We start from the raw sequence: 25,793 nt of genomic DNA on the forward strand, positions 1-25,793 counted from the left end.
TTTTAACAGAATTTTTAACGGATGTTACTTTTTTGAAAATTTCCTAATTAGTTCCAAATGATGGAGGTTATTCAAAGTTAGGCCCCGACGAATTTACAGCACTTTAACTTGTTATCAAACATAGATCGAGTGCGGAAATGGGCAATATCGATTTTCTCCTTCTGGTACCTTCCCCACAAAATGTCGAAATTTTCAAAATAATATTTTTCAGCACAAAAAGAGAAACGATGGTGCGATTTAGCTCGAACTTTGCAAATTCTAATATTTTCCTCAGTGCTGGGTTAGGTGCGAAAATAGACAATATCGGTCCACTCCATGAAGTACCTCCTCCACCAAGAAGTAACATTTTGAATACTAATAACACTTATAAAATGCAATGCAAGAGTCCGATTATTTTCCAATTTCACACATTACAATATTTTTATTAACCCAAGGTCTGGTATTAAGAGTGAATATGTCGGTCCACTCCTTCTGGTATCTCCCCTACAAAGGGTAAAAATTTTGAATATCCATGAACCTCATAAAACGCGAAATTAAAATCCGATTCCATTCCGACTCGGCTCATTTCAATATTTCTATCAACAGTAGATCTGTTATAAAGAAGGTAGAGATCGGACCATTCCTTCTGGTACCTCCCCAACAAAGGGTCAAAGTTTTGAATAACCAAAAGGAATATAAAATCCGAAATAAGCATCCGGTTCTCTTAATATTTTAAACATCCTATTATTTATACTAACAAAATATCTGCTGTGATGATGGGATATATCGGTTCACTCCTTCTGGTACCTCCCCCACAAAAGGTCAACATTTCGAATATCCAGGAAGCTCATAAAATATGAGATTCGTATCCAATTCCAATACAGAATTGCTACATCTCTATATTTCTATCAACACAAGATCTTTTATAAAAAATGTTAGAGATCGGACCTTTTCTTCTGGTACCTCCCCCACAAAGGGTCAAAGTTTTGAATATCCATGAAGCCCATAAAACGCGAAATTAACATCCGATTCCATTGTGACTTATCACATCTTAGCATTCCTATCAAGAGTAAATTTGTCATAAAGAAGGTATAGATCGGACCATTCCTTCCGGTACCTCCCCCACACAGGGTCGAAGTTTTAAATATCCGTGAAGCTCATAAATCACGAACTTAACATCCGATTCAATTCGGACTTGGTACATCTCAATATTTCCATCAACACAAGATCTGTTATAACAAGTAAAAAAGCAGTAAGTTCGGCCGGGCCGAACTTTGAATACCCTCCACCATTTGGAACGAATTAGAAAATTTTCAAAAAAAATAAATCCAATAAAAAAGGTGCCGATATATGGGGGGATATACGATATTGTGGACCTATAAAGACAAATCTATGTCTGCGTGTAAAGTACTCACAAGGAACTCCTTGTATGGATTTTCAGATAATTCCATTGGAAAAAGTGGCTAAAATCATCAAAATACCGAATATAGGGGAGTACCGTTATATGGGGGCTATACGATATTGTGGACCTATATAGATGATTCTCTGCCGAGGTATAAAGTACCCACAAGGAACTCCTTGTGTGGATTTTCAGACAATTCCGTTGAAAAATTTGGGTAAAATCATCAAAATACCGAATATCGGGGGGTACCGTTATATGGGGGCTATACGATATTGTGGACCTATACAGATAATTCTCTGCCTAGGTATAAAGTACCCACAAGGAACTCCTTGTGTGGATTTTCAGACAATTCCGTTGGAAAATGTGGGTAAAATCATCAAAATACCGAATATCGGGGGGTACCGTTATATGGGGGCTGTACAATATTGTGGACCTATATAGATAATTCTCTGCCGACGTATAAAGTACCCACAAGGTACTCCTTGTGTGGATTTTCAGACAATTCCATTCAAAAATATGGCTAAAATCATCAAAATGCCGAATACCGGGGGGTACCGTTATATGGAGGCTATACGATATTGTGGACCTATATATATAATTCTCTGCCGAGGTATAAAGTACCCACAAGGAACTACTTGTGTGGATTTTCAGACAATTCCATTGAAAAATGTGGCTAACATCATCAAAATACCGAATATCGGGGGTACTGTTATATGGGGGCTATACGATATCGTGGACCGATATAGCCCATCTTCGAACTTGACCTGCCTACAGACAAAAGAGAGATCTGTGCAAAGTTTTAGCTTCCTATCTTAATTCGTTTAGACTGTAGCGTGATTACAACAGACGGACGGACGGACAGACGGACGGACAGGGCTAAATCGTCTTAGAATTTTACGCTGATCAAGAATATATATACTTTGTTGGGTCTAAAATGATTATTTCGATGAGTTACAAACGGAATGACGAACTTAATATACCCTCCATACCTTTTTTGGTGGAGGGTATAAAAATGGGAGAGATCGGACCGTTTCTTCAGGTATCTCCTCCTGATAGGGTTTAAGATTTCGAAAAACAAAGCGATCGAAGAAAGCGAAATAAGCATACAATTCTTCTTCAAATTTCATGCATACAACTGTTGTTAAGATGATCCCCTTCTGGTACCGAACCCCTTCTGGTACCTAACCCCCAAAGGGTCATAAGTTTCAATACTTTTATCTGTCATTTCGATGTTCATGTAAATTTGCCCAATATTTTTATGAAGTATGAAATGGAATACTTCTGTCGACAATATGTGGTGCCTCAAGCACATTTTAACATTTTCAAAAATTATCAGATATAAAGTGAAGGAGATAACCAATAAAGTCCAAACCTGGTCCGTCGCAATATTTATATAATATTTAATTTGATCCGATACGAAATGGACAACATTGGCCCATTCCTTTGGAACATAATCCATAGAGGGTCAACAATTTGAATAATCATAACAGAAGTCAGAATGTATTTAAATTATATAATATTGGTTAAGGTTATACATCTGACGGCAGAACCGACTGATACTTTTTAATTTGTTTTGAATACAGAAAGTGTGATACGGAAAATCAAGGATTTTTAGGGTATATTTTAAAAATCACCAGAACCGATCTATTTTGCATTTAGCCTCCTGAGCATCTCCCAATATTGAAAATGTTTGGCATCCTAATGTCATTACTCATTGGCCAAATTATATTTATATCCGTTGCCATTCTATGTTTTGTTACACACCACAAAAATCCCAATAACAACAACAACAAGAATTTTTGGCGAAAAGCATTGCACGGTGACTAACATACAATTGATGTGTTGTAATAGCAATAACAACAACCACAACAACGCACACAGCTAGACAGTCAAGCAGCCAACAATTTAAGCAATGCGGCAGTCGAACCCGGCAAAATTAGGAGTCGCGACGGAAACAATTTCTCCAACGGTTTGGCAGACAGGCTGGTCGTTTGGTTGTCGGTGTCTAATGTTATCGTCGATCTGTGTTCGTTGTCGTTGTTTGATGACGAAAACGATGGTTTGTAATTTATCCGAAACAAATGCAAAAAAAAAAAAAAAAAAAATAAAATGTAATAAAATGCTGGCAATTTGTCCACAACTCCACAGAACTCGTAGGGGATGAGGTTCACAAGCCTCTATGTTTCAAGAGTCCTCTATACAACAACACGTACAAACTTTTAGTTAAACATTTTCGATTGGATACAGACCAACCGAAACTGGACACGTGGAGTTTGGCTAACAAATGTTATCAAATTTCAGCAATTTAGTTACAGAAATCTGCCAGCAACAGTAGTTGGGCCGGGGGGGCTAGATTTTCGGCGCGAAGAGAGAGATGACAGGGAGTTGATCATTCTGTGGTCACATTTTAATGTGAAGATTGCCTGCCAAATACCATTATAGTTATGATGGAAAATTAGGGAAAAAAATGCCATTAGTGAAAATATAATTAATTTTAAATTGCTCAGCTCATACCTTTTGGAATAGGTTGTTTCGTAAGATAAACACATTTTTGTTGTTTGATGCAACTTAAAAAATTAAATTGTCAAAACGACTTAGAAATTGTCCTAAAAATCTAAATTAAAAAAATCCTATTTTGGTGTTCGGAAAAATATAAAAACAAGTAAAAAACCTGTAAGTCCGGCCGGGCCGAACTTTGAATAACCTACAACCATTTGGAACGAATTTAGCAATTCTCAAAAACAATAAAATCCGTTAAAAATGCTGTTAAAATCTTAAAAGTACAGAATGTAGCTGTTATATTAGGGTCTATACAACGACATGGACCTGCAAGCCATTACAATATTCAAATGCGAAACCTAAAAAAAATCGGTGAATAATATAGCTAAAATAATCAAAATATCGAATATCGGGAGGTACCGACCTGCTCAGACAATTTTCACTCTTGGTCTGTAGTATCCATTACGAACTTCCAATACCAAATTTGAAACAATTCTGGTGAATAATGTCGCTAAAATTATCAAAATACCGAATATCGGGAGGTGCCGTTATAGGGGGGCTATACGAAGACGTGGACCTGCACGCGCAATTTTCTGTCATAGACTTAGTATTCATTACGAACTTCCAATACCAAATTTGAAACAATTCTGGAGAATAATGTCGCTAAAATTATCAAAATACCGAATATCGGAAGGTACTGTTGTATGGGGGCTATACGAAGGCGTGGACCTGCACAGACAATTTTCAGTCTTGAGCTGGAGCATCCATTACGAACTTCAAATACCAAATGTGAAATAATTCCGGTGAATAATGTCGCTTTAATGACCAAAATACCGGATATCGGGAGGTACCGTCATATGGGGGCTATACGAAGACGTGGATCTGCACAGACAATTTTCAGTCTTGGGCTGTAGTATCCATTACGAACTTCAAATATCAAATTTGAAACAATTCCGGTGAATAATGTCGCTAAAATCATTAAAGTACCGAATATCGGGTGGTACCGTTATATGGGGGCTATACGAAGATGTGGACCTGCACAGACAATCTCATGTCATATGCTATAGGATCCATTACGAATATCAAATACCAAATTTGAAACAATTCCGGTGAATAATGTCGCTAAAACCATTAAAAAGCCGAATATCAGGAGGTACCGTTATATGAGGGCTATACCAAAAAGTGGACCTACATGGTCCATTTACGATACCAAAAATCCTGCAGACATAATATATATTTGAGTAAAATTTGATCAACTTACTTTATTTTGTTCGGAAGCAAGAGTGATTTCCACAGACAGGCAGACGGACGGACATCGCTAAATCGACAGAATTTTATGCTGATCAAGAATATATATATATATATATATATATATATATATATATATATATATATATATATATATATATATATATATATATATATATATATATATATATATACTTTGTGGGGTCTACAATTTATTTTTCGAGGTGGCTCTATTTCTTGAAAAATGTTTATCCATATCTGTCGATAGTCTTAAAAAAATTAGTTCAAAATCTAAGTTTCATAGTCCTTAAAAAAATTATAAAAAAATCCTTTACAATAATATAAAAATGTCCCTTAATAGTCCTTCGAAAAATATTAAAAAGAAACACATATTTCTAATAACAATTCTCGTACAAAGGAAGTCAATGAAAAAATATTCTGTTTTAAAAACTACATTTAAGGAGTCCTTGAAAAATATTTTTGGTCCACATTAAATGTAGACCTCAAAAATGTGTCTGTTTTCTCTTATCCAATTGACATGCATGACCCACATTGTCCTATCAATCCAACTTACTGTGATCCATAACGAGTTAACTACTCCGCAGCCACCCACTCACCATAAATTGTCGTTTTTTTTTTTTTGTTTGTTTCGACTCGAATCAGTCCAAGCAACATCATTACTGAGTTGGACATGACAGGCAAACAATGAACCGGCAATTCATGCCAAAAAACAGACAACAAAGAACCGATTCGAACCTAACCTAACTTTCTGTGAAAGTGTAGACCATTAAAACTTCATGCTGTTCATGTTGCTCCTGTCATATGGCAGTCAGAGGGTCAGATCTCTTCCACCTCCTCATCTTCTTCTTCTCCCTTCTCCCACTGGGCCAAACATGTGCCAGGCGTCCGCACAAAGTAGTTCTTAAATTGTCAATAGCTGTAGCATGTGAAAGCCATACTCACCTAATAAGTGGGTCCGAAAGTAGATCACGTCACGTAGTGTCACTTCCTCGTTACGATAGAGTATTTGAAAAACACGTGAGGCTCCAGCCCCATTAATTATGCTGGCCGAGGCTAAGTTGTGAACATTATTGGGCAGTGGTGGTATATCGGATGGTGGTTGTTGTTGTTGCTGCTGCTGTTGTTGTTGATGATTGTTGTCCAACTGTTCCACAGACTCTGTCCCATTGCCGACACCACCCATACCTGCCACGTTATTAGCATCTCCACCATTGCTGCCGCTACCATTGCCGCCTCCATTCGCCAAGGCAATGGGCTGAACGGCAGGCTGGCCATTCGCTGTGGTCTCGGGTATTGTGGTTTCGATTTGTACCGGTAGGCGGGGTGAGACACGCAGAGAGCATCGTACCTGATACAGACTGTTTAATGAGATGTTGTTGTAGTTGTTTGTGTTTTTGTTGGCAGGTATTTTTGAACCAGGCCATGTTGGAGGAGGATGATGACGATAATATTGTCGTCGTTTGGGCAATTGAATGGTTAATGAAAGTTGGAAGAGAGAGAGAGAGAGAGAGAGAGAAAATAAAATAAACAACAAAAGTCAAAGGTTAATTGTGACATTTAAGCAAACATCTTTTAAATATTAAACTTGTTCAATTATGACAGTGAATGCGGGGTGATGGGTTGATGGAAGGGGATGGTTGGCTTAAGGGTTCATTAAAAAATATAAATTACTTCTTTACTTAAATAACTTTGAAAAGGATTTCGAATGTAAATAATAAGATGAATGTAGGTGGAGGACTCTTAAAGTGTCTCCTGTCCTCTGAAGATCCTCTGAAAGGGTACTCTGACCAACAAGGGTGTTCATAAAACTATGAACATGAAAGACTGCTGCAATAAATTAGATCGTTAAGTGATTTAGGCTATAAAATGTTTATGTAATTTTAACCCAACATTCTAGAGTACTTGTAAATGTGTGTGCATGAAAGATAAGAGCATAAGGGATGATAACACTTCATGCTGCTGGAGACGCATTGATAATAAAGAATATTCTCCCATAAACATGCGCTCAGCTGGGGAGTAAATATAGATCACAGCAATTGTGTGTTGCATTAGGCCTATGCATAGAATTAGAAATGTCAAGTGTTTGTAGCCTTAAGTAGATGCATAAGATTAAACCCCCCTAAGATTTCTGTTGTGTACTAGCACTTAAGTAATACATTTTGTTCAATAAAATTAGAATTAAACTGACAAACGAACAAACAAGTTCTAGAATTTGATTCTCCCGCTAACATTGGTCCTTCGACAAAAAAAAAAAAACCAGCGGCCACAAAAATATATTTCAAAAAAAAAAAAGAGAATTATATTTTTGTAAAAAAAAAACAAAACAGAAAAAAAAGCCATAGGGGCAAAACAAAAAAAGCCATAGGGGCAAATAAAAAACAAAAAAAAAGCCATAGGGGCAAAACAAAAAAAAGCCATAGGGGCAAATAAAAAACAAAAAAAAAGCCATAGGGGCAAAGAAAAAACAAAAAAAGCCATAGGGGCAAAGAAAAAATCAAAAAAAGCCATAGGGGCAACAAAAGCAAAAAAATAAAACAGAATAATTTTGAAAAAAGCCACAGGGGCATTAAAAGAAAAGAAGCTAAAACTACAAATTTTACTTGCTTCACAAAACAAGGAAAAATGGCGTCGAGACATAACTTGTATAAGCTCCAAAGCCTACTCCTTAAAGAGGTAATTGGGATTAAGGAAAAACTGCAAGCAGGCATGGTTCGGAAAGCAGCCATGGGTGACACACTACGATCCCTGGAAAGCAAAATGAAGGAAGCCACTACGAACCACGAAATGCTGAGAGTGCATGGCGAAAACACTGATCCCTATTTCAAAGAAAATGTTTGGGATCTCATCAACTTGAACTATGGAAAAGCAAAGGAACTCCTAGCGAGTTTGGAAGAAGAGGTCGAGCGAGAACCGCAAAGGGTAATAAAAGAAGCAGAGCCCGAAGTGCATGGGCTAATGCTCGATCAACAGTTAAAGGCCTTCCAAGAGGAAATGCAACAACAGATGCAACAACAAATGCAACAATTTATGTTGATGTTCGAGAAGAATAAAAGAGAAAATGAGGAAGAAAGACAAACCCATATAGAATCATCACCAATGGGCAATCAGGCGAATATAAAAGTAAGCGCAATCATCTACCAATTCAGGAAAAAAGTAAACAAACTCGCCGATGCCGTTGAAAGCGATTTAGCTGGACTATCAAAATATGCTTTGGAGTACATGAAGTCATCGTGGGAGAAGCATATGGATGAAATTAGGAAATTGCATCTCGAGCTCTCAACGGTGCATGGAATGGAAGAGGTAGATCTCGAATTTGAAGAAATTGAAGAAAAGTTTGAGAGCAAAATGCAGGATATGATAAGAAGGATAGATGGTCTTAAAGAGGAGTCACTGGAAGTAGAACTAAAAAGAGTTCAAATACCATCCTTTAGTGGTCATGTGGAAGAGTGGAGTTCATTTCACGATTTATTTAAAAAGATGATTGATGAAAACTCCAAATTATCAAAAGTTCAAAAACTGTACTACCTCAAGACAAATCTAAAAGGAGAGGCATTTCGCTTGGTGCAACATCTTCAAGTGACCGAGGCAAATTATGAAGCAGCATGGGAATTACTGGAAAAAAGATATGGCAACAGGAGAATTTTATTCACTAAATTGGTAGATAGAATACTGGACCATCAAAACATCAACAGCCTGTCAGCAATAAGCATAAGAAATTTGCTGGACAATGTAAATGAAAGTATTCAGGCGTTGAAAGCAATGGATATTCCCCTAGAGCAAGCGGATCCCATTTTAGCCCGAATAATTATACGGAAACTGGATAAGGATGGGCTTATTCTTTATGAGCAGAATGTAAAGAAATCCAAGGACATCCAAAAACTTGAGGATGTGATGGACTTCCTGGAGCAGCAGTTTCAAGCCTTGGAAGCTTCAGTAGGCAGAAAACACAATAACATAGGACTGTACAAACTCCAAGAAAAATCAGCAGTGGTAGCGGAATTAAAACAATGTAAGTTCTGTAAAATGAGCGGACATGATATCGCATGGTGCAGAAAATTTTCGGCGTTATCTTCGAATGAAAGATACAATTGGGCAAGATCAGCACAGGTCTGCCTCAGATGCTTAAGCCACAACAAGGATAAAAAATGTTACAATGAAATTAAATGCCAGAAGTGTGGAATGAATCACATCACAGTGATGCATTTAGAGCGAAGAGGACATACGAAAGCAATGACCACCAATACAACAACAAATGTTCTGCTAGCAACAGCCCAAGTTCGTATAAAATCACTGCATGGAGAATTTGTAACAGTCAAAGCGCTGATAGACCAAGGATCACAAATTACATCCATATCAGAGGACGCGGCTCAACTGTTGCAGCTACCAAGGAAGAAGACAGAAGTGAGGTTACAAGGTCTAGGAGAGACCCTAGTTGGCGTGGCGAAATCTAAAGTTGCACTGGAACTACGACCCAGATTTTTGAGCAACATAATGATTAAGGCAGAAGCACTAGTCCTTCCAGCACTTGCATCAGCACATCCCGACAGAAGGTTTCAATATGACGTGGATAAATGGAGAAATGTAAATTTGGCAGATCCAAATTTCAACAGCCCGGAAAGAATCGATTTAGTCATTGGAGCCGATCTTTACTCACAAATATTGGAAGAAGGAGTTCGCCACGATGAGCAAATTGTGGGACAAAATACGAAGTTGGGTTGGATTTTATCTGGAACAGTAGTAGTAAATCCTGGATTGAACATAAAGAAATCGGCAGCAACAACAACAATTGAGAGGTTCTGGGAAATAGAGGAAATAGAAGATGAAAAAACGACCGAAGAAGACGAATACTGCCTTAAGTTATATGAAGACACAACACGCCGAGACAATTCAGGAAGATTTGTCGTGCGTTTGCCGTTAATTGAAGAAAAAGATTTGGGAGATTCATATAAAAGAGCCATGGCGAGGTTTATAAACTTGGAAAAAAGATTAGAAAATAATGCGGAATTAAAGTCAGAGTACGAGAAAACAATGAACGAGCTCATATCCATGGGCCAAATGGTAAAGGTGGATCCAAGTAAGAAGGCTTTGTATTATATGCCGCACCAAGCAGTGGTACGTGAAACAAGTCTAACCACAAAAGTTAGAGTGGTATTTGATGCTTCATCGACAACTTCAAATGGGAAGTCGCTGAATGACATACTTCACGTGGGACCAAGGCTTCAAAAAGATATATTTGACATTGTAACAAAGTGGAGATCGTGGAAGTTTGTCATCTCAGCTGATGTGGAGAAAATGTTTCGTCAGATTAAAGTTGAAAAAGAAGACCAGGAATACCAACATGTGTTGTGGAGGAGTAATCCGTCGGAGCCTATCCAACAATATAAACTTACTACGGTAACATATGGCACTGCATCAGCACCATTTCTGGCTGTAAGATCGCTCATAGAAATTGGAAATAGATGCCAGAATCAAGAAATCGCTCAGAGGATCAAAGAAGATTTCTACATGGACGACCTTTTAACAGGAGCGAATACAAAACAAGAATGCAGGGAGGTGCAGAAGAAGATAACGCTGCAACTGGAGGATTATGGGTTTCATTTAAGAAAATGGATATCAAACTCTCCTGAAGTATTGAGTGCGGTGAAATTGAATGAAGAAAATGAAGTGCTGAGAATAGAAGAAGATGAATGCTTGAAAACATTGGGATTACAATGGAATCCACAGATCGATTGCTTTACATTTAGTATGCAAATTAAAAAAGAAGACAAGTTGACAAAACGAATAGCATTGTCAAGACTGGCACAAATATTCGATCCATTAGGTTGGCTGACGCCAGTCACGGTAACAGCAAAACTATTTATACAGCAGTTATGGATACAACAAATAGAATGGGATGTGCCATTGGAGGAGAAATTGAGTGGAGATTGGCGGCAGTTTACATACAGTCTGCCTGCTTTAGAAAATTTAAGGATTCCAAGATGGTTTGGAATATTGGAAGACAAAACTGCACAGTTACATGGGTTTGCAGATGCTTCCGAGAAGGCTTATGCAGCAGTCGTATACCTTAAGGTAAATTCGCAGGTGACCATAGTGGCTGCAAAAAGTAAGGTAAATCCAGTAAAAAATAGGAAGACGCTTCCAAAGCTGGAACTTTGTGCAACACATCTATTGGCTAAACTACTACAGAAGATCAAAGGAGTATTGAAGTCAGCAACACCAACTTTTGCTTGGAGTGATTCCATGATTTCCTTGGCATGGATTCACAACTCCAAAAACAAGGATAAGTTCATAAAAACAAGGGTGATGGATATTTTGGAGAGAATACCCGAAGCGAAATGGGGCTACGTCAAGTCAAAGGAGAATCCAGCAGATATGGGTTCAAGGGGTGTCCCACCGGAGACTTTGACAAACAATACATTGTGGTGGGAAGGCCCCGAATGGCTGAAAAAAGATGAACAAGATTGGCCAAAAAGCAACATAAATCAAACAGTAGCAACAACAGTAAAGTTTTCGACTGAAAACCACTTATATGAAAGTATGATGAAGTATTCGTCATTTAAGAAACAGATACGTGTAATGGCTTATCTACTGCGTTTTATAAAAGGGCTAAAAAAGAAGCGAGCAGTAAATGAGCATTTGACGGCAAAAGAGTTGGAAGAAGCAGAGATGGAGATAATAAAACTACATCAAGAAAGAGAATGGCCAGTGGAACTAAGGAAATTGAAGACATTGGGAACGGTGGATCATCAAAGTAAAATAGCTTCACTACATCCACAGTTGGATCGAAATGGCATAATGCGGGTTGGTGGAAGACTTGCTTTGTCAGAGCTGAACTATAACCAAAAGCATCCAATAATTATTCAAAAGTCAAGATTAGCGGGAAATATCATTCGAAATTGTCATATTCAAACGATGCATGGAGGAAATCGACTTATGGAAAATATACTAAGACGAAAATATTGGATTATTGGAGCTAAAAATAGGATAAAACTTTGCATTAGGTGTTGTCCAAGATGTACGCGCTTTAGAGGTGAAGTGCGAAATCAATTGATGGGAAATTTACCAGCTTACCGTGTCAGTATAAATCAACCCTTTCAACACTGTGGCATTGATTATGCGGGTCCGCTACAAATACGGTGCTCCAAAACAAGAGGAGTGAAGGCTATGAAGGGTTACGTAGCGGTGTTCGTATGCATGGTAACTAAGGCGGTTCATTTGGAAGCTGTCAGCGAACTTACAACGGAAGCATTTCTGGCGGCGCTAAGGCGATTTTTCGCGAGAAGAGGAAAATCAACCGACTTATATTCAGACAACGGAACGAACTTCGTAGGGGCAGCAAGGCAGCTTGACAGAGACTTTTTGGATGCCGTTAAAAACAACACGAAGTTAGCTCCCATTTTGGAAAATGAAAAAATAAGTTGGCATTTCATTCCGCCGGCAGCTCCTCACGTTGGAGGAATTTGGGAAGCAGCAGTGAAGTCCATGAAATATCACCTAAAAAGAATAATTGGTGATACGAAATTGACTTACGAGGAGTTGAGTACGGTGCTATCTCAGATTGAAGCAGTATTAAATTCGAGGCCGCTACATGAACTTGGAAGCGGTACAGAATATATTGACACTTTAACACCTGGACATTTCTTAATTGGCCGTCCGATGTTAGAATCACCGGCGACTATCGATGAAGGTAACTTAGGATGTCTTAATAGATGGAAACTGCTACAACGAATTAAAAGTCATTTTTGGAGCAGATGGAAAGAGGAGTATCTAACCACATTACAAAACCGAATGAAATGGAAGAAACAAAATAATAATGTGGAAATAGGCAATGTGGTGATATTGAAAAACGAAGAAACGCACGCGGCGCGATGGCCACTGGCCAAGGTGGTAGAAGTCCATCCAGGGAAGGACGGAGTTGTAAGGATTGTGACAGTTAAAACACAAGACGGCGTGATAAAGAGGCCAATTAACAAATTATGTCCATTGGAGCATATGGACGAGGAATCTGAAGAATTGCCCAGACAGGAAAAACAGGCGGAAATTACACATACTAATATGACAAGATGTGAGCGAAAAATAAGGAAACAACCAATAACGTGGGCAATGATGCTGAACTTATTTTTACTAATATCTACCAAGGCATCATCTGTACATGAACTGAATAGTTCGGCTGCGGTATATTTGGATCCCATGTCTCAAATTCACATGGTTTCCTCATCATGGAATATGGTTGTGTACTTTGAGCTGAAACCATATTTAGAAACATTAGACCTGGCTTCCGAATTGCTGAAAACATCAAAAAGCTTATGCCCACGACTTCAAACTTTTGAGGAGCAGTGTTGGTCCACGATTAACAATATGGAACTCAAGATTAATAAGATAAAGACCAACAATCGATTATTCCTCAGAGAAGACAATCGTCAAAAAAGAGGAGCTCCGTTGAAATTTGTAGGTTCGTTTCAACACTGGGCATTTGGGATAATGGACGATGACGATCGAGTAGCTATGGAGAGCAATATGAAAAATCTATTAGCCAACCAAAAGGATTTGAAGAAGTTAGCAAAACAACAGACATCTGTAGTCGACGCTACAGTAAATCTTTTAAGGAAAACCACAGAGGAAGTGAATTCGCACTTTTCGGATATCAAAGGCAAAATTGAGAACATAAGTGCTACAATGAATGAGAATTACTTCGTGTATAGAGAATCCATACGATTCTTTATAATAGCAAAACAAATTCATGAGCTTTTGGAAGAATGTGACGAAGTCCAAAAAGAAGTTGTTGATGCATTAATTGATGTAAACAGCGGTAAGTTTCATCCCGTCCTGATAACACCCAAACAATTACAAGCAGAGATAGTAAAAATACGAGATGCTCTGCCTGAAAAATATGTACTGCCAGGAAAGCGTACAGGAATGGAATTAAAAGAGATCTTACATTTGATGACGTGCCACGGATCGTTTGTGGGGTCCCAACTGGTAATTAATATAAAAATACCGCTGTTCAATCGGCAGTCATCCCAGTTTTACAAAGTAATTCCGATACCATTTGAAGAAGGAAATACGATATTGATAGCCCGGGTGAATTCCCCGTACATTGTATATAATTTTGAGCTGGATTCTTTTCATTTCTTAACACAGCCTATGCTGAATGAGTGCAAAGAGACGTTGGGTAAGGAGATAATGTGCGAAGAGAATTTTCCATGGAGAGATGCAACTACAAATAATTGTGAATTATCTCCTCTGAGACCGCACATAAAACTAAACTGCGCCTATGACGAAGTGGAACGAATGCCTTATTGGATGCCATTGAAACGAAATGGCAATTGGCTTTTTAAAACCTTTTCAAGTACAACAGCTCATTTGCAATGCTCTCACAAACAACAGACGATTATGGAACTTCCAAAGCAAGGAATTCTCACGCTGGATGCAGACTGTACAGCGAGGATCGGTAAAGTAACGTTGGTAGCTGTGCATAGAGTTCATAACGAGATAAACACAGAATTCCATTCGTTTCTTTTGAAGGATGTAAGTCCGGACGAAAAAGAATCAATCAAACCCCTTGGAAATATACTTATCAATCATCATCAAGAAATTGACGAGCTAAAGAAATTCGTGGACAAGTTGAAGAAAGAAAATGTGGAATTGCGAGGCTTGAAGTTCCATCACATCTCATCACACGTAGCTTTTATTTTAGTAATTATAGTAATAATAATTCTAATTATTTTATTTATAAGAAGACAGAAAAAATTAAAACGCATAACCGAAATTCAATTTCCCCGAGGCCAGGATGTCTAAATAAATTATTTGCCGCCCGGGAAAATGTTCATAAAACTATGAACATGAAAGACTGCTGCAATAAATTAGATCGTTAAGTGATTTAGGCTATAAAATGTTTATGTAATTTTAACCCAACATTCTAGAGTACTTGTAAATGTGTGTGCATGAAAGATAAGAGCATAAGGGATGATAACACTTCATGCTGCTGGAGACGCATTGATAATAAAGAATATTCTCCCATAAACATGCGCTCAGCTGGGGAGTAAATATAGATCACAGCAATTGTGTGTTGCATTAGGCCTATGCATAGAATTAGAAATGTCAAGTGTTTGTAGCCTTAAGTAGATGCATAAGATTAAACCCCCCTAAGATTTCTGTTGTGTACTAGCACTTAAGTAATACATTTTGTTCAATAAAATTAGAATTAAACTGACAAACGAACAAACAAGTTCTAGAATTTGATTCTCCCGCTAACAAGGGTCTTCTGCCAGTGAAATATATTTGAACATTTTTTGTGAATATCGGACCCTTAAAACATCTTTTTAACATTGAAAGCGCATAAGGGGGTTTCCAGAGAATACTCATAAGGAGCCTTCTGTTTCTAAAATATATTTTAAGGGGTTCCTGTACATGGAATATCCATGGAAAGAAGAACGTGAATGGTTTTCTGAACATGAAAGGCAATCATAACGTATTCTCTAGCAAAAAGAAATACAGAAGAAATTTTGTCCAAAAAAGACGCCTAAAGGATATTTTATCCATAGAACCCATTCAAAAGGTCTTCTGCCAACAGTAGACTCTACATTCTTCCAACAGAATATTCGAAAAGGTCTTCTGTCTAGAGAATTCCTGTAAGAAGACTTGCAAGGATCTTCTGTCCAGAGGAGACTTACAAAAAGGCCCCCTGTATATGGTACAACTTAGATAGGCATAGAGCAGCCTTGATAAGATCTTTTTTCCATACAATAGATTGAGAAGATCTTCTTTTGATACCAGACATTTAAAAGGTTTTCTTCCAATAGAAGACCTTCAGAAGGTCTTCTTTCCATAGCCAACTTTTGGAAGGTCTTTCTTCCGTGGAAAGCCTTGGGAAGGGAAGATCGTAAAAGACCTTGACATGGTCTTCGGTCTATAAAAGACCTTGAGAAGGTCTTCGGTCTGTAGAAGACCATGAGAAGGTCTTCGGTCTATAGAAGACCTTGAGAAGGTCTTCGGTCTATAGAAGACCTTGAGAAGGTCCTCGGTCTATAGAAGACCTTGAGAAGGTCTTCGGTCTATAGAAGACCTTGAGAAGGTCTTCGGTCTATAGAAGACCTTGAGAAGGTCTATAGAAGACCTTGAGAAGGTCTATAGAAGACCTTGAGAAGGTCTTCGGTCTATAGAAGACCTTGAGAAGGTCTTCGGTCTATAGAAGACCTTGAGAAGGTCTTCGGTCTATAGAAGACCTTGAGAAGGTCTTCTGTCTATAGAAGACCTTGAAAAGGTCTTCGGTCTATAGAAGATCCTGAGAAGGTCTTCGGTCTATAGAAGATCTTGAGAAGGTCTTCGGTCTATAGAAGACCTTGAGAAGGCCTTCGGTCTATAGAAGACCTTGAGCAGGTCTTCGGTCTATAGAAGACCTTGAGAAGGTCTTCGGTCTATAGAAGACCTTGAGAAGGTCTTCGGTCTATAGAAGACCTTGAGAAGGTCTTCTGTCTATAGAAGACCTTAAGAAGGTCTTCGGTCTATAGGAGACCTTGAGGAGGTCTATTATCTATAGAAGACCTTCTGTCTTCTGTCTATAGAAGACCTTGAGAACGTCTTCTGTCTATAGAAGACCTTGAGAAGGTCTTCTGTCTATAGAAGACCTTGAGAAGGTCTTCTGTCTATAGAAGACCTTAAGAAGGTCTTCTGTCTATAGAAGACCTTGAGAAGGTCTTCTGTCTATAGAAGACCTTGAGAAGGTCTTCGGTCTATAGAAGACCTTGAGAAAGTCTTCGGTCTATAGAATACCTTGAGAAGGTCTTCGGTCTATAGAATACCTTGAGAAGGTCTTCGGTCTATAGAAGACCTTGAGAAGGTCTTCGGTCTTTAGAAGACCTTGAGAAGGTCTTCGGTCTATAGAAGACCTTGAGAAGGTCTTCGGTCTTTAGAAGACCTTGAGAAGGTCTTCGGTCTATAGAAGACCTTGAGAAGGTCTTCGGTCTATAGAAGACCTTGAGAAGGTCTTCGGTCCATAGAAGACCTTGAGAAGGTCTTCGATCTATAGAAGAGAGCCTCTAGAAGACCATGAGACCTTGGAAAGGTCTTCTGTCTATCGAAGACCTTGTGAAGATCTTCTGTCTATAGCAGACCTTGAGAAGGTCTTCTCTATTTCGAAGACCTTGAGAAGGTTATCTATCTATCGAAGACCTTGGGAAGATCTTCTGTTTTTGGCAGACCTTGAGAGGTCCTGGGAAGGAAAGGTCTACTCTCCATGTAATACCGTGAGAAGACCTTCTCTCTATGGAATACCTTGAGTTTGTTTTCGGTCAATAGAAGACCTTGAGATGGTCTCCTGTCAGTAGGAGACCTTGAAAAAGTTTTTTTTCTATAGAGAACCTTGAGAGAGCCTCTAAAAACCTTGAGAAGGTCTGTAGGAGACTTCTTTTCTGTACAAGATATAGTAAAAGATTTGGTTTATTCGAAAAATGTCTTCTCTCCATTTAATACCTTTGCCAAATCTATGCCTCATAATATGACTTCAGTTGGCCATTTTACTTTTCGTTTCACCATTAAAAGGCTTTTGTTTAAAAGTTCTTCATGCTACTATTTAGGCATTTTTTATCCATTTGAAGTTCTTCAAAGATTTTTGAATGTTTAAAAATTCCCAATCCAGATGACACTAATTATGTGTAGTACATTTTATCTAATCCATAGCAAAATCTCTCAACCTGTTGCTAACCACTTAAATTAACATCAATCATTTGCATTAAACCCGCCCCCATAGTCCACAACTTTCGCTATAAAATCATGGCAAAAGCTATGGCAGAGAAGATAGAGAAAGTGCTTTGCTAAATGAACTTTCAAAATGAATATTTACTCCATCGAGTCTACTTAAATTAACATCCTCTTTAGAAATTTCATTAAAAACAAGCCCTGCCATGCCATTGCATCTTTACAGCAGCAATTACCCTTCCTCAACGCCCATTTGGCCTGGCTGAAAACTTTTAAACTTTAACCTTTTGCTGCTTTTAATTTGCACATGGCTGACTGACTAACCGACTGAGTGACTGACAAACTTGTCGCTTGACTGTGTCGCTTAATTGATGACGGCCTTTGAATGTTCATCGCTTGGTTGTCGACTGTCGAAAAGGTCAAAAAGGTAGCAGCAATTTAGTCCTGTAATTAAAAATCACATTCTCAATAAATATTTCTCGTGTCATTAGTTTGTGGCCTCGGGAGCGGGTTGGGGAAGCAGGAGGGCTATAAAAAAAGAAAATAATTGAAATTTTTGTTCCACACACTCAACCGCTCACAGTAGTTTTAGTGGCAGATCCGTGGGAAGTTGTATGTAAATTGTTTTAGCTTAAAAAGTGTGCAGATTTAATAAACCTGATTTTGAATGGAATTCTCCATTTAGATGAGGCCCTCTGCGGAGAGGAAGATTATTGAGGTTTTTTTCTTTTTTTATACCCTACACCACAAGGTGGTCAGGGTATTATGTCTTTGTGCATTTGTTTGTAACAGGCAAAAGGAAACGAGATAGACCCATAGTTCCTTTTGATGATCTGCATAGAATCACATTCTGAGTCGATTTATGCATGTCCGTCCGTCCGTCTGTCCGTCCGTCTGTCCATGTATTTTTGTAAACAAACTACAGTTTGCATTTATTGCCCTATCCAAATGAAATTTTGCACAAATCATTTGTTTGGCCCAAGGACGAACCCTATTGAAATTGGAGATAATCGGTCAAAATTTAGATATAGCTCCCATACATAACTTCGTCCGATTTGCCTTTTATTGTGCACCAAACGTGTAATATCAGCCCGAATTGTATAGAATTTTGCATATACACCCAAATTAGGCCTGAAAATAAGTATGTCAAATCTGATGGAAATCGGTTCAGATATAGCTATAGCTCCCATATATTTTGTTCATCCGATTTGTTATTTTTGTCCTCCGCAGCCGTAATATGCACTTTGCAACAACAATATTTGGGGAAATATATCAAATACAGCTCAGAAATACATTTGCTAAATTTTATCGAGATCGGTTCAGATTAGGATATAGCTCCCATATATAACTTCGTCCGATTTACCTTTTATTGTGCACCAAACGTCTAATATTTGTCCAAATAGGATGGAATTTGGCACTTACGACCGAATTGAGTCTAGAAGCTAGTATGTCAAATTTGGTGAAGAACGGTTCAGATATAGCTATAGCTCCCATATATATTGTTCATCCGATTTGTTATTTTTGTCCATCGCCGCCGTAATATACACTATGCAACAACAATATTTGGGGAAATATATCAAATACAGCTCAGAAATACATTTGCTAAATTTTATCGAGATAGGTTCCGATTTGGATATAGCTCCCATATATATTTTTATCCGATTTCAAATTAATTGTGCACCAAATGGGCAATACAAGCCCGAAGTGAAAAGATACAAATGCTTCGGCATATTTAGTCCTTTGAATTTTAAATTAGAATTGTAATCGTGGCTTGTATGATTTAATTCTCCCATAAAAACTTTTAATTGTTATGTGGAGCTCTACTAAATTAGCAAAGTGGTGTAGGGTATCATAAAGTCGGCCCGCCCGACTTTAAGACTTTCTTTACTGGTTTTATAAAAGACGAAGTGGATGTTCTATTTTTTACAGAGGGGCAATTGGATAGTCTTATCTCCAGTGGATTGAATTTCTTTTGAATTGAATTTCTGTAAATAAACCCATTTCCGAAGGTTCTTTGGCTTTATCTTCATAGTAGTTCATTTGGATGATCCTCTCTCTTAAAGAGACTATTTTTGTGGAATTGTCTCTATTGAGGATGATTTAGATGTTATTTATTACATGGAAAGCAACTTGGTAGTCTTCTCTCCTTGGAGGACTCGTTACATGGCCTTATCTCTATCCTATAGAAAATATTTGGATGCTTTTCTCTCTCTATAGTAGACCATTTATATGGTATTCTCTTCAATGAAAATCCAAACTTTAAAACCTCTTTCGATGAAGGAAGTACCATAAAAATGGTCTGCTATGGAGCATAAAAAGCATCCAAATGATTTCTATAGAGAGAAGCCTATCTAAACAGTGTTCTTTGGAGAGAACACTGGCAAGTGGTCCTCCATGTAGGAAATAACATCCAAATGACCCTCAACAGAGAAAATACAATAAAAATGGTCTCTTTAAAGAGAAGAATCTTTCCATTTTTCAATAAGAGACCATTTGCGTTTCCTTCTCTCCATAGAAATCGAATTAGGTGAAGTTATCTCCAAAAACACTAGAGGTTCAGTTGAAAATCTTTTAAATTGGATTTTCTCCCCCGAAGACGAGCTTCTTTGCACAAAAGACCCTTGTAGGATATTTTCCATATAAGACCATTTGTATGGGTCTTCTCTCGAATGGTATTCTCTTCATAAAAGTTTATGGTCTTCTCTGCCAAAGAGTGACATTACGATGACTGAAAGGTCTTTTCACCACTGAAGACCAGTTGGGCGATCTTCTTTCCATAGAAGACCTTTTTGAAAATTTCGATGGATTTTCTACCATGAAAGTCTAATTGGGGGGATCTTATATCTAAAAGAAGGTTAATTTTACGGAACTTCCTTGAGCTTAATTTGAAAATCGTTTAAATTGGCTTTTCTCCACCGAATAGGAGCTTCTTTGCATGAAAGATCTTGTGTGGTATTTTCCACATAAAACCATGGGGATGGATCTTCTCTCGGAAAAAGAGTATTTCTATGAAATTCTCTCCTCCCACGATGTTTACTCTATAGAAGATAACTTTTTAGAATTCTCTCTTGTCTTCTCTCCTTAGAAAAGAGTTGGATGGTCTTCCCTTCAAAAAAAGGCAAGTTTATGGTCTTCTCTGCCAAAGAGTGACATTTCGATGACTGAAAGGTCTTTTCACCACTGAAGACCAGTTGGGCGATCTTCTTTTCATAGAAGACCTTTATATGGTCTTCTCTCCAAAGAAGAAAATTTCGATGGCTTTTCTACCATGAAAGTCTAAATGGGGGATCTTATATCTAAAAGAAGATTAATTTTACGGAACTTCCTAGAGCTTAATTTGAAAATCGTTTAAATTGGCTTTTCTCCACCGAATAGGGGCTTCTTTGCATGAAAGATCCTTGTGTGGTATTTTCCACATAAGACCATGGGGATGGATCTTCTCTCGGAAAAAGAGTATTTTTATGAAATTCTCTCCTCTCCCACGATGTTTACTCTATAGAAGACGACTTTTTAGAATTCTCTCTTGTCTTCTCTCCTTAGAAAAGAGTTGGATGGTCTTCCCTTCAAAAAAAAGACAAGTTTATGGTCTTCTCTGCCAAAGAGTGACATTTCGATGACTGAAAGGTTTTTTCACCACTGAAGACCAGTTGGGCGATCTTCTTTCCATAGAAGTTCTTTGTATTGTCTTCACTCCAAAAGGAGACAATTTGGATGGTTTTTCCATGGAAGCTCTATTGTGTGGTCTTATCTCCGAAAAAGATTATTTTTATGGAATTCTCTTTGTGGTGGTTCAAAAAATTGTATATATTTATATTTTCTTCACCGAATAGGAGCTTCTTTGCATGAAAGATCCTTGTGTGGTATTTTCCACATAAGACCATGGGGATGAAGCTTTTCTCAAAAAAGAGCATTTTTATGAAATTTTCTCCTCCCATTATATTTACTCTATGGAAGACGACTTCTCTAGAATTCTCTCTTCTCCAACAAATACCAGTTGGATTGTCTTCTATCCTTAGGAAATAGTTGGATGGTCTTCCCTTCAAAAAGACAAGTTTATGGTCCTCCCCCCCAAATAATGACATTTCGATGATAAAAGGTCTTACCACCACAGAAGACCATTTGGGCAATCTTCGTTCCATAGACGACCTTCGTATGGTCTTCTCTCCAAAGAAGACGATTTTGATTATTTTTCTTCCATGGAAGCCCAATTGCGTGGTTCTATCTCTGAAAAAACATTATTTTTATGGAATTCTCTTCGTGGAGGTTCATTTGAATTTTAAATTGTCTATTCTCCACCGAAGACGCATGAAAGATCCTTGTGTGGTATTTTCTTCCATGGGGATGTAGCTTCTCTCAAAAAAGAGCATTTTTATGAAATTTTCTCCTCCCATTATATTTACTCTATGGAAGACGACTTCTCTAGAATTCTCTCTTCTCCAACAAATACCAGTTGGATTGTCTTCTATCCTTAGGAAATAGTTGGATGGTCTTCCCTTCAAAAAGACAAGTTTATGGTCATCCCCCCCAAATAGTGACATTTCGATGACTGAAAGGTTTTTTCACCACTGAAGACCAGTTGGGCGATCTTCTTTCCATAGAAGTTCTTTGTATTGTCTTCACTCCAAAGAAGACAATTTTTATTATTTTTCTTCCATGGAAGCCCAATTGCGTGGTCTTGTCACCGAAAAAAGATTATTTTTATAGAATTCTCTTCGTGGAGGTTCATTTGAATTTTAAATTGTCTATACTCCACCGAAGACGAGCTTCTTTGCATGAAAGACCCTTGTGTGGTATTTTCTTCCATGGGGATGTAGCTTCTCTCAAAAAAAGTATTTTCATGAAATTTTCTCCTCCCATTATATTTACTCTATGGAAGACGATTTTGTAGTGTTCTCCCTTCTAAAACAAATTCCAGTTGGATTGTCTTCTCTTCTTAGAAAATAGTTGGATTGTCGTCTCTCCATAAAATACAAGTTTATTGCCTTCTCCTCCAAATAATGACATTTCGATGACTGAAAGGTCTTATCACCATAGAAGATCATTTGGGCAATCTTCTTTCCATAGAAGACCTTTGTATGGCCTTCTCTCCAAAGAAGGCAATTTCGATGGTTTTTTATTCCATGGATGTTCAATTGGGTGTTCATATATATCTAATAAAAGATAAATTTTATGGAACTTCCTAAAGGTTAATTTAAAAATTTTTAAAATTTGCTTTTCTCTACTGAAGGCTAGCTTCTTTGAATGAAAGACTCTTGTGTCGGTGTGGTCCGCCATAACAGCCGATGGTCGCTCTCTACTCGTATTAATCGACCGTGGCCTCGGAATAAATGCCGAATGTTATCGCGAAAATATTCAGGAGGGGGTATTAAAGCCTTGGGCACCCAAACATTTTGGCCGCAGACCTAGGACATTCCAACAGGACTCAACACCATCGCACTCAGCAGGCACCACCCAAGAATGGTTACAAAATGAGGTTCATCGCTTCATTTTCAGCGCACAATGGTCACCAAAGTCTCCACATACCGTTGGACTATTGTGTCTGGAGTATTTTGGAAAGCAGGGTTGGCACTAAAAAATGACAAAGTGTCGATCACCTGAAGCAAGCGCTTTGCCGGGAATGGGTCAAAATACCGCAGAGCAACATTCGTGCTGCGTATGTCGGTTTCATTGGCCGTTTGAATCCCGTTAATAGTGCCAAAGGTGACCAATTCGAACAAATCTAAACTTATTCGAAGATTTGATGCTATTTCCGACATTTTTTGCCTTCATTCAATAAAATTTACAAAAAAAAAAAAAAAAATTGTAATATGGCGTTTAACTTTGTTGCAGTTTTTTTTATCTCACCCTGTATATGGGAGCTATATCCAAATATCCCATTTAGTAGAAGACCTTGAAATTTTTTTTTTATAGAGAGCTTCTAAAAACCTTGAGAAGGTCTTCTGTCTATAGATATCCTTTAGAAGGGTTTGTTTCCATAGAAGACCTCGAGAAAGGCTTCAGTCTCTGTAGGACCTTCTCTCTCTTCTCTCACTTGAATACCTTAAGAAAAAATCTTCTCTCTGTAGACGATCATGAGGAAGCTTTCTTTCTACAGAGAACCTTGAAAATGTGGTCTCTGTAATAGAAGACCTTGAGAAGTGGTTTAAAAATTCCCAATCCAGATGACACTAATTATGTGTAGTACATTTTATCTAATCCATAGCAAAATCTCTCAACCTGTTGCTAACCACTTAAATTAACATCAATCATTTGCATTAAGCCCGCCCCCATAGTCCACAACTTTCGCTACAAAATCATCGCAAAAGCTATGGCAGAGAAGATAGAGAAAGTGCTTTGCTAAATGAACTTTCAAAATGAATTTTTATTCCATCGAGTCTACTTCTATTAACATCCTCTTTAGAAATTTCATTAAAAACAAGCCCTGCCATGCCATTGCATCTTTACAGCAGCAATTACCCTTCCTTTACAGAGGTACTTCTGGGCTGTATCTGATATCGAGTACCAAAGATCATTGTTGTGGAGGGCAGAATATCCAATTGGATAAAACATATATATGGGAGCTATAGCTATATCTGAACCGACCTTGGGCCAAACAAATATTGTTTGGAAAATTCCATCTAAATCGCACAATAAATGCGACCTTCATTTTGTTCATAAAAATACATGGACAGACTGATTGACATGTACAAATCGACTCAGAAAGTGATTCTACCAGGATCCTCAAAATTAACTAGGGGTCTATCTCGCTTCCTTCCCCATGTTACAAATAAATTCACTAAGACATAATACCCTTACCACTATGTGGTGTAAGATATAAAATATTGAGCATAATTTGAAGCACAAAATTTATTTCATTCATAACAAGTAAAAGAGCTGTAAGTTCGGCCACACCGAAATTTTAATACCCTCCACCACTTGGTAAAAATTTGGCGATTTCCAAAAAAAAAAAAAAATAAAAAATAAAATAAATAAATAAAATAAAATCCGTGAACAATTCTGTTAAAATCTTAAAAATACCGAATGCCTATACGACGACGTGGACCTTCATATGCAACTTTTGTCATAAGTTATTACAATATTTACATGCGAAACTTGAAGAAAAATCTATTTATGATGTAGCAAAAATCATCAAAATGCCGAATATAGGGGGTACTGTTCTGTGGGGGCTATACGAAGACATGGACCTGCACAGACAATTTTCTGGCATGGGCTGAACTATCCATTACGAACTTCACATGCGAAATTTTAAACAATCTCCGTAAATAATGTCGCTCTAATCATCAAAATACCGAATTTCGGGGGGCTACGGTATATGGGGGCTATACGAAGACGAGGACCTACATGGTCCATTTTCTGTTTTATGCTGCAGTATCCATTACGAACTTCAAATGCCAAATTTTAAACAATTTCGGTGAATAATGTCGCTAAAATCATCAAAATATCGGGGTGTACCGTTATATGGGGGCTATACGAAGATGTGGACCTGCACAGACAATTTTCTGTCATAGGCTGTAGTATTCATTACGAACTTCAAATGCGAAATTTGAAACAATTCTGGTAAATAGGTTCGCTAAAATCATGAAAATACCGAAGATCGGGGGTACCGTTATATGGGGGCTATACGAAGGCGTGGTCCTGCACAGACAATTTTCTGTGATAGGCTGTAGCATCCATTACGAACTTCAAATACTAAATTTGAAATAGTTCCGGTAAATAATGTCGCTAAAATCATCAAAATACTGAATATTGGGGGGTATCGTTATATGGTGGCTATACGAAGACGTAGACCTACATAGCTTATTTTCTGTCTTAGGATGTAGTATCCACTACGAACTTCAAATACCAAAATTGAAGCAATTCCGGTAAATAATGTGGCTAAAATCATCAAAATACCGAATATCGGGAGGTACAGTTATATGGGAGCTATCCGTAGACGTGGACCTATATG

General features: G+C 37.9%; 2 protein-coding genes across 3 annotated transcripts in view; one reads left to right on the forward strand and one right to left on the reverse strand.

Moving 5' to 3' along the window:
- The window catches only part of LOC101890545 (uncharacterized), a 189,712-nt gene that overhangs the window by 81,788 nt on the left and 82,131 nt on the right, over nt 1-25,793 (reverse strand). Inside the window, exon 3 of the mRNA XM_059118946.1 lies at nt 6,092-6,507. Within this exon, the coding sequence (XP_058974929.1) occupies nt 6,092-6,507 (416 nt within the window). The remainder of the gene's footprint in view (nt 1-6,091; nt 6,508-25,793) is intronic.
- LOC131801019 (uncharacterized) lies at nt 6,948-15,377 on the forward strand. 2 transcript variants are annotated; one of them, XM_059118944.1, is made up of 2 exons: nt 6,948-14,605; nt 14,675-15,377. In XM_059118944.1, the coding sequence occupies exons 1-2, from the start codon at nt 7,772-7,774 to the stop codon at nt 14,945-14,947; spliced, it is 7,107 nt and encodes a 2,368-aa protein (XP_058974927.1). In that variant the 5' UTR covers nt 6,948-7,771; the 3' UTR covers nt 14,948-15,377. The 2 variants fall into 2 exon arrangements, with proteins under 2 accessions (XP_058974927.1, XP_058974928.1); XM_059118945.1 differs by having other exon boundaries at nt 6,948-14,600; nt 14,675-14,854.

The sequence above is a fragment of the Musca domestica genome, unplaced genomic scaffold, assembly GCF_030504385.1.
Source record: "Musca domestica strain aabys unplaced genomic scaffold, Musca_domestica.polishedcontigs.V.1.1 138, whole genome shotgun sequence".
In the NCBI taxonomy this organism is placed as follows: Eukaryota; Metazoa; Arthropoda; class Insecta; order Diptera; family Muscidae; genus Musca; species Musca domestica.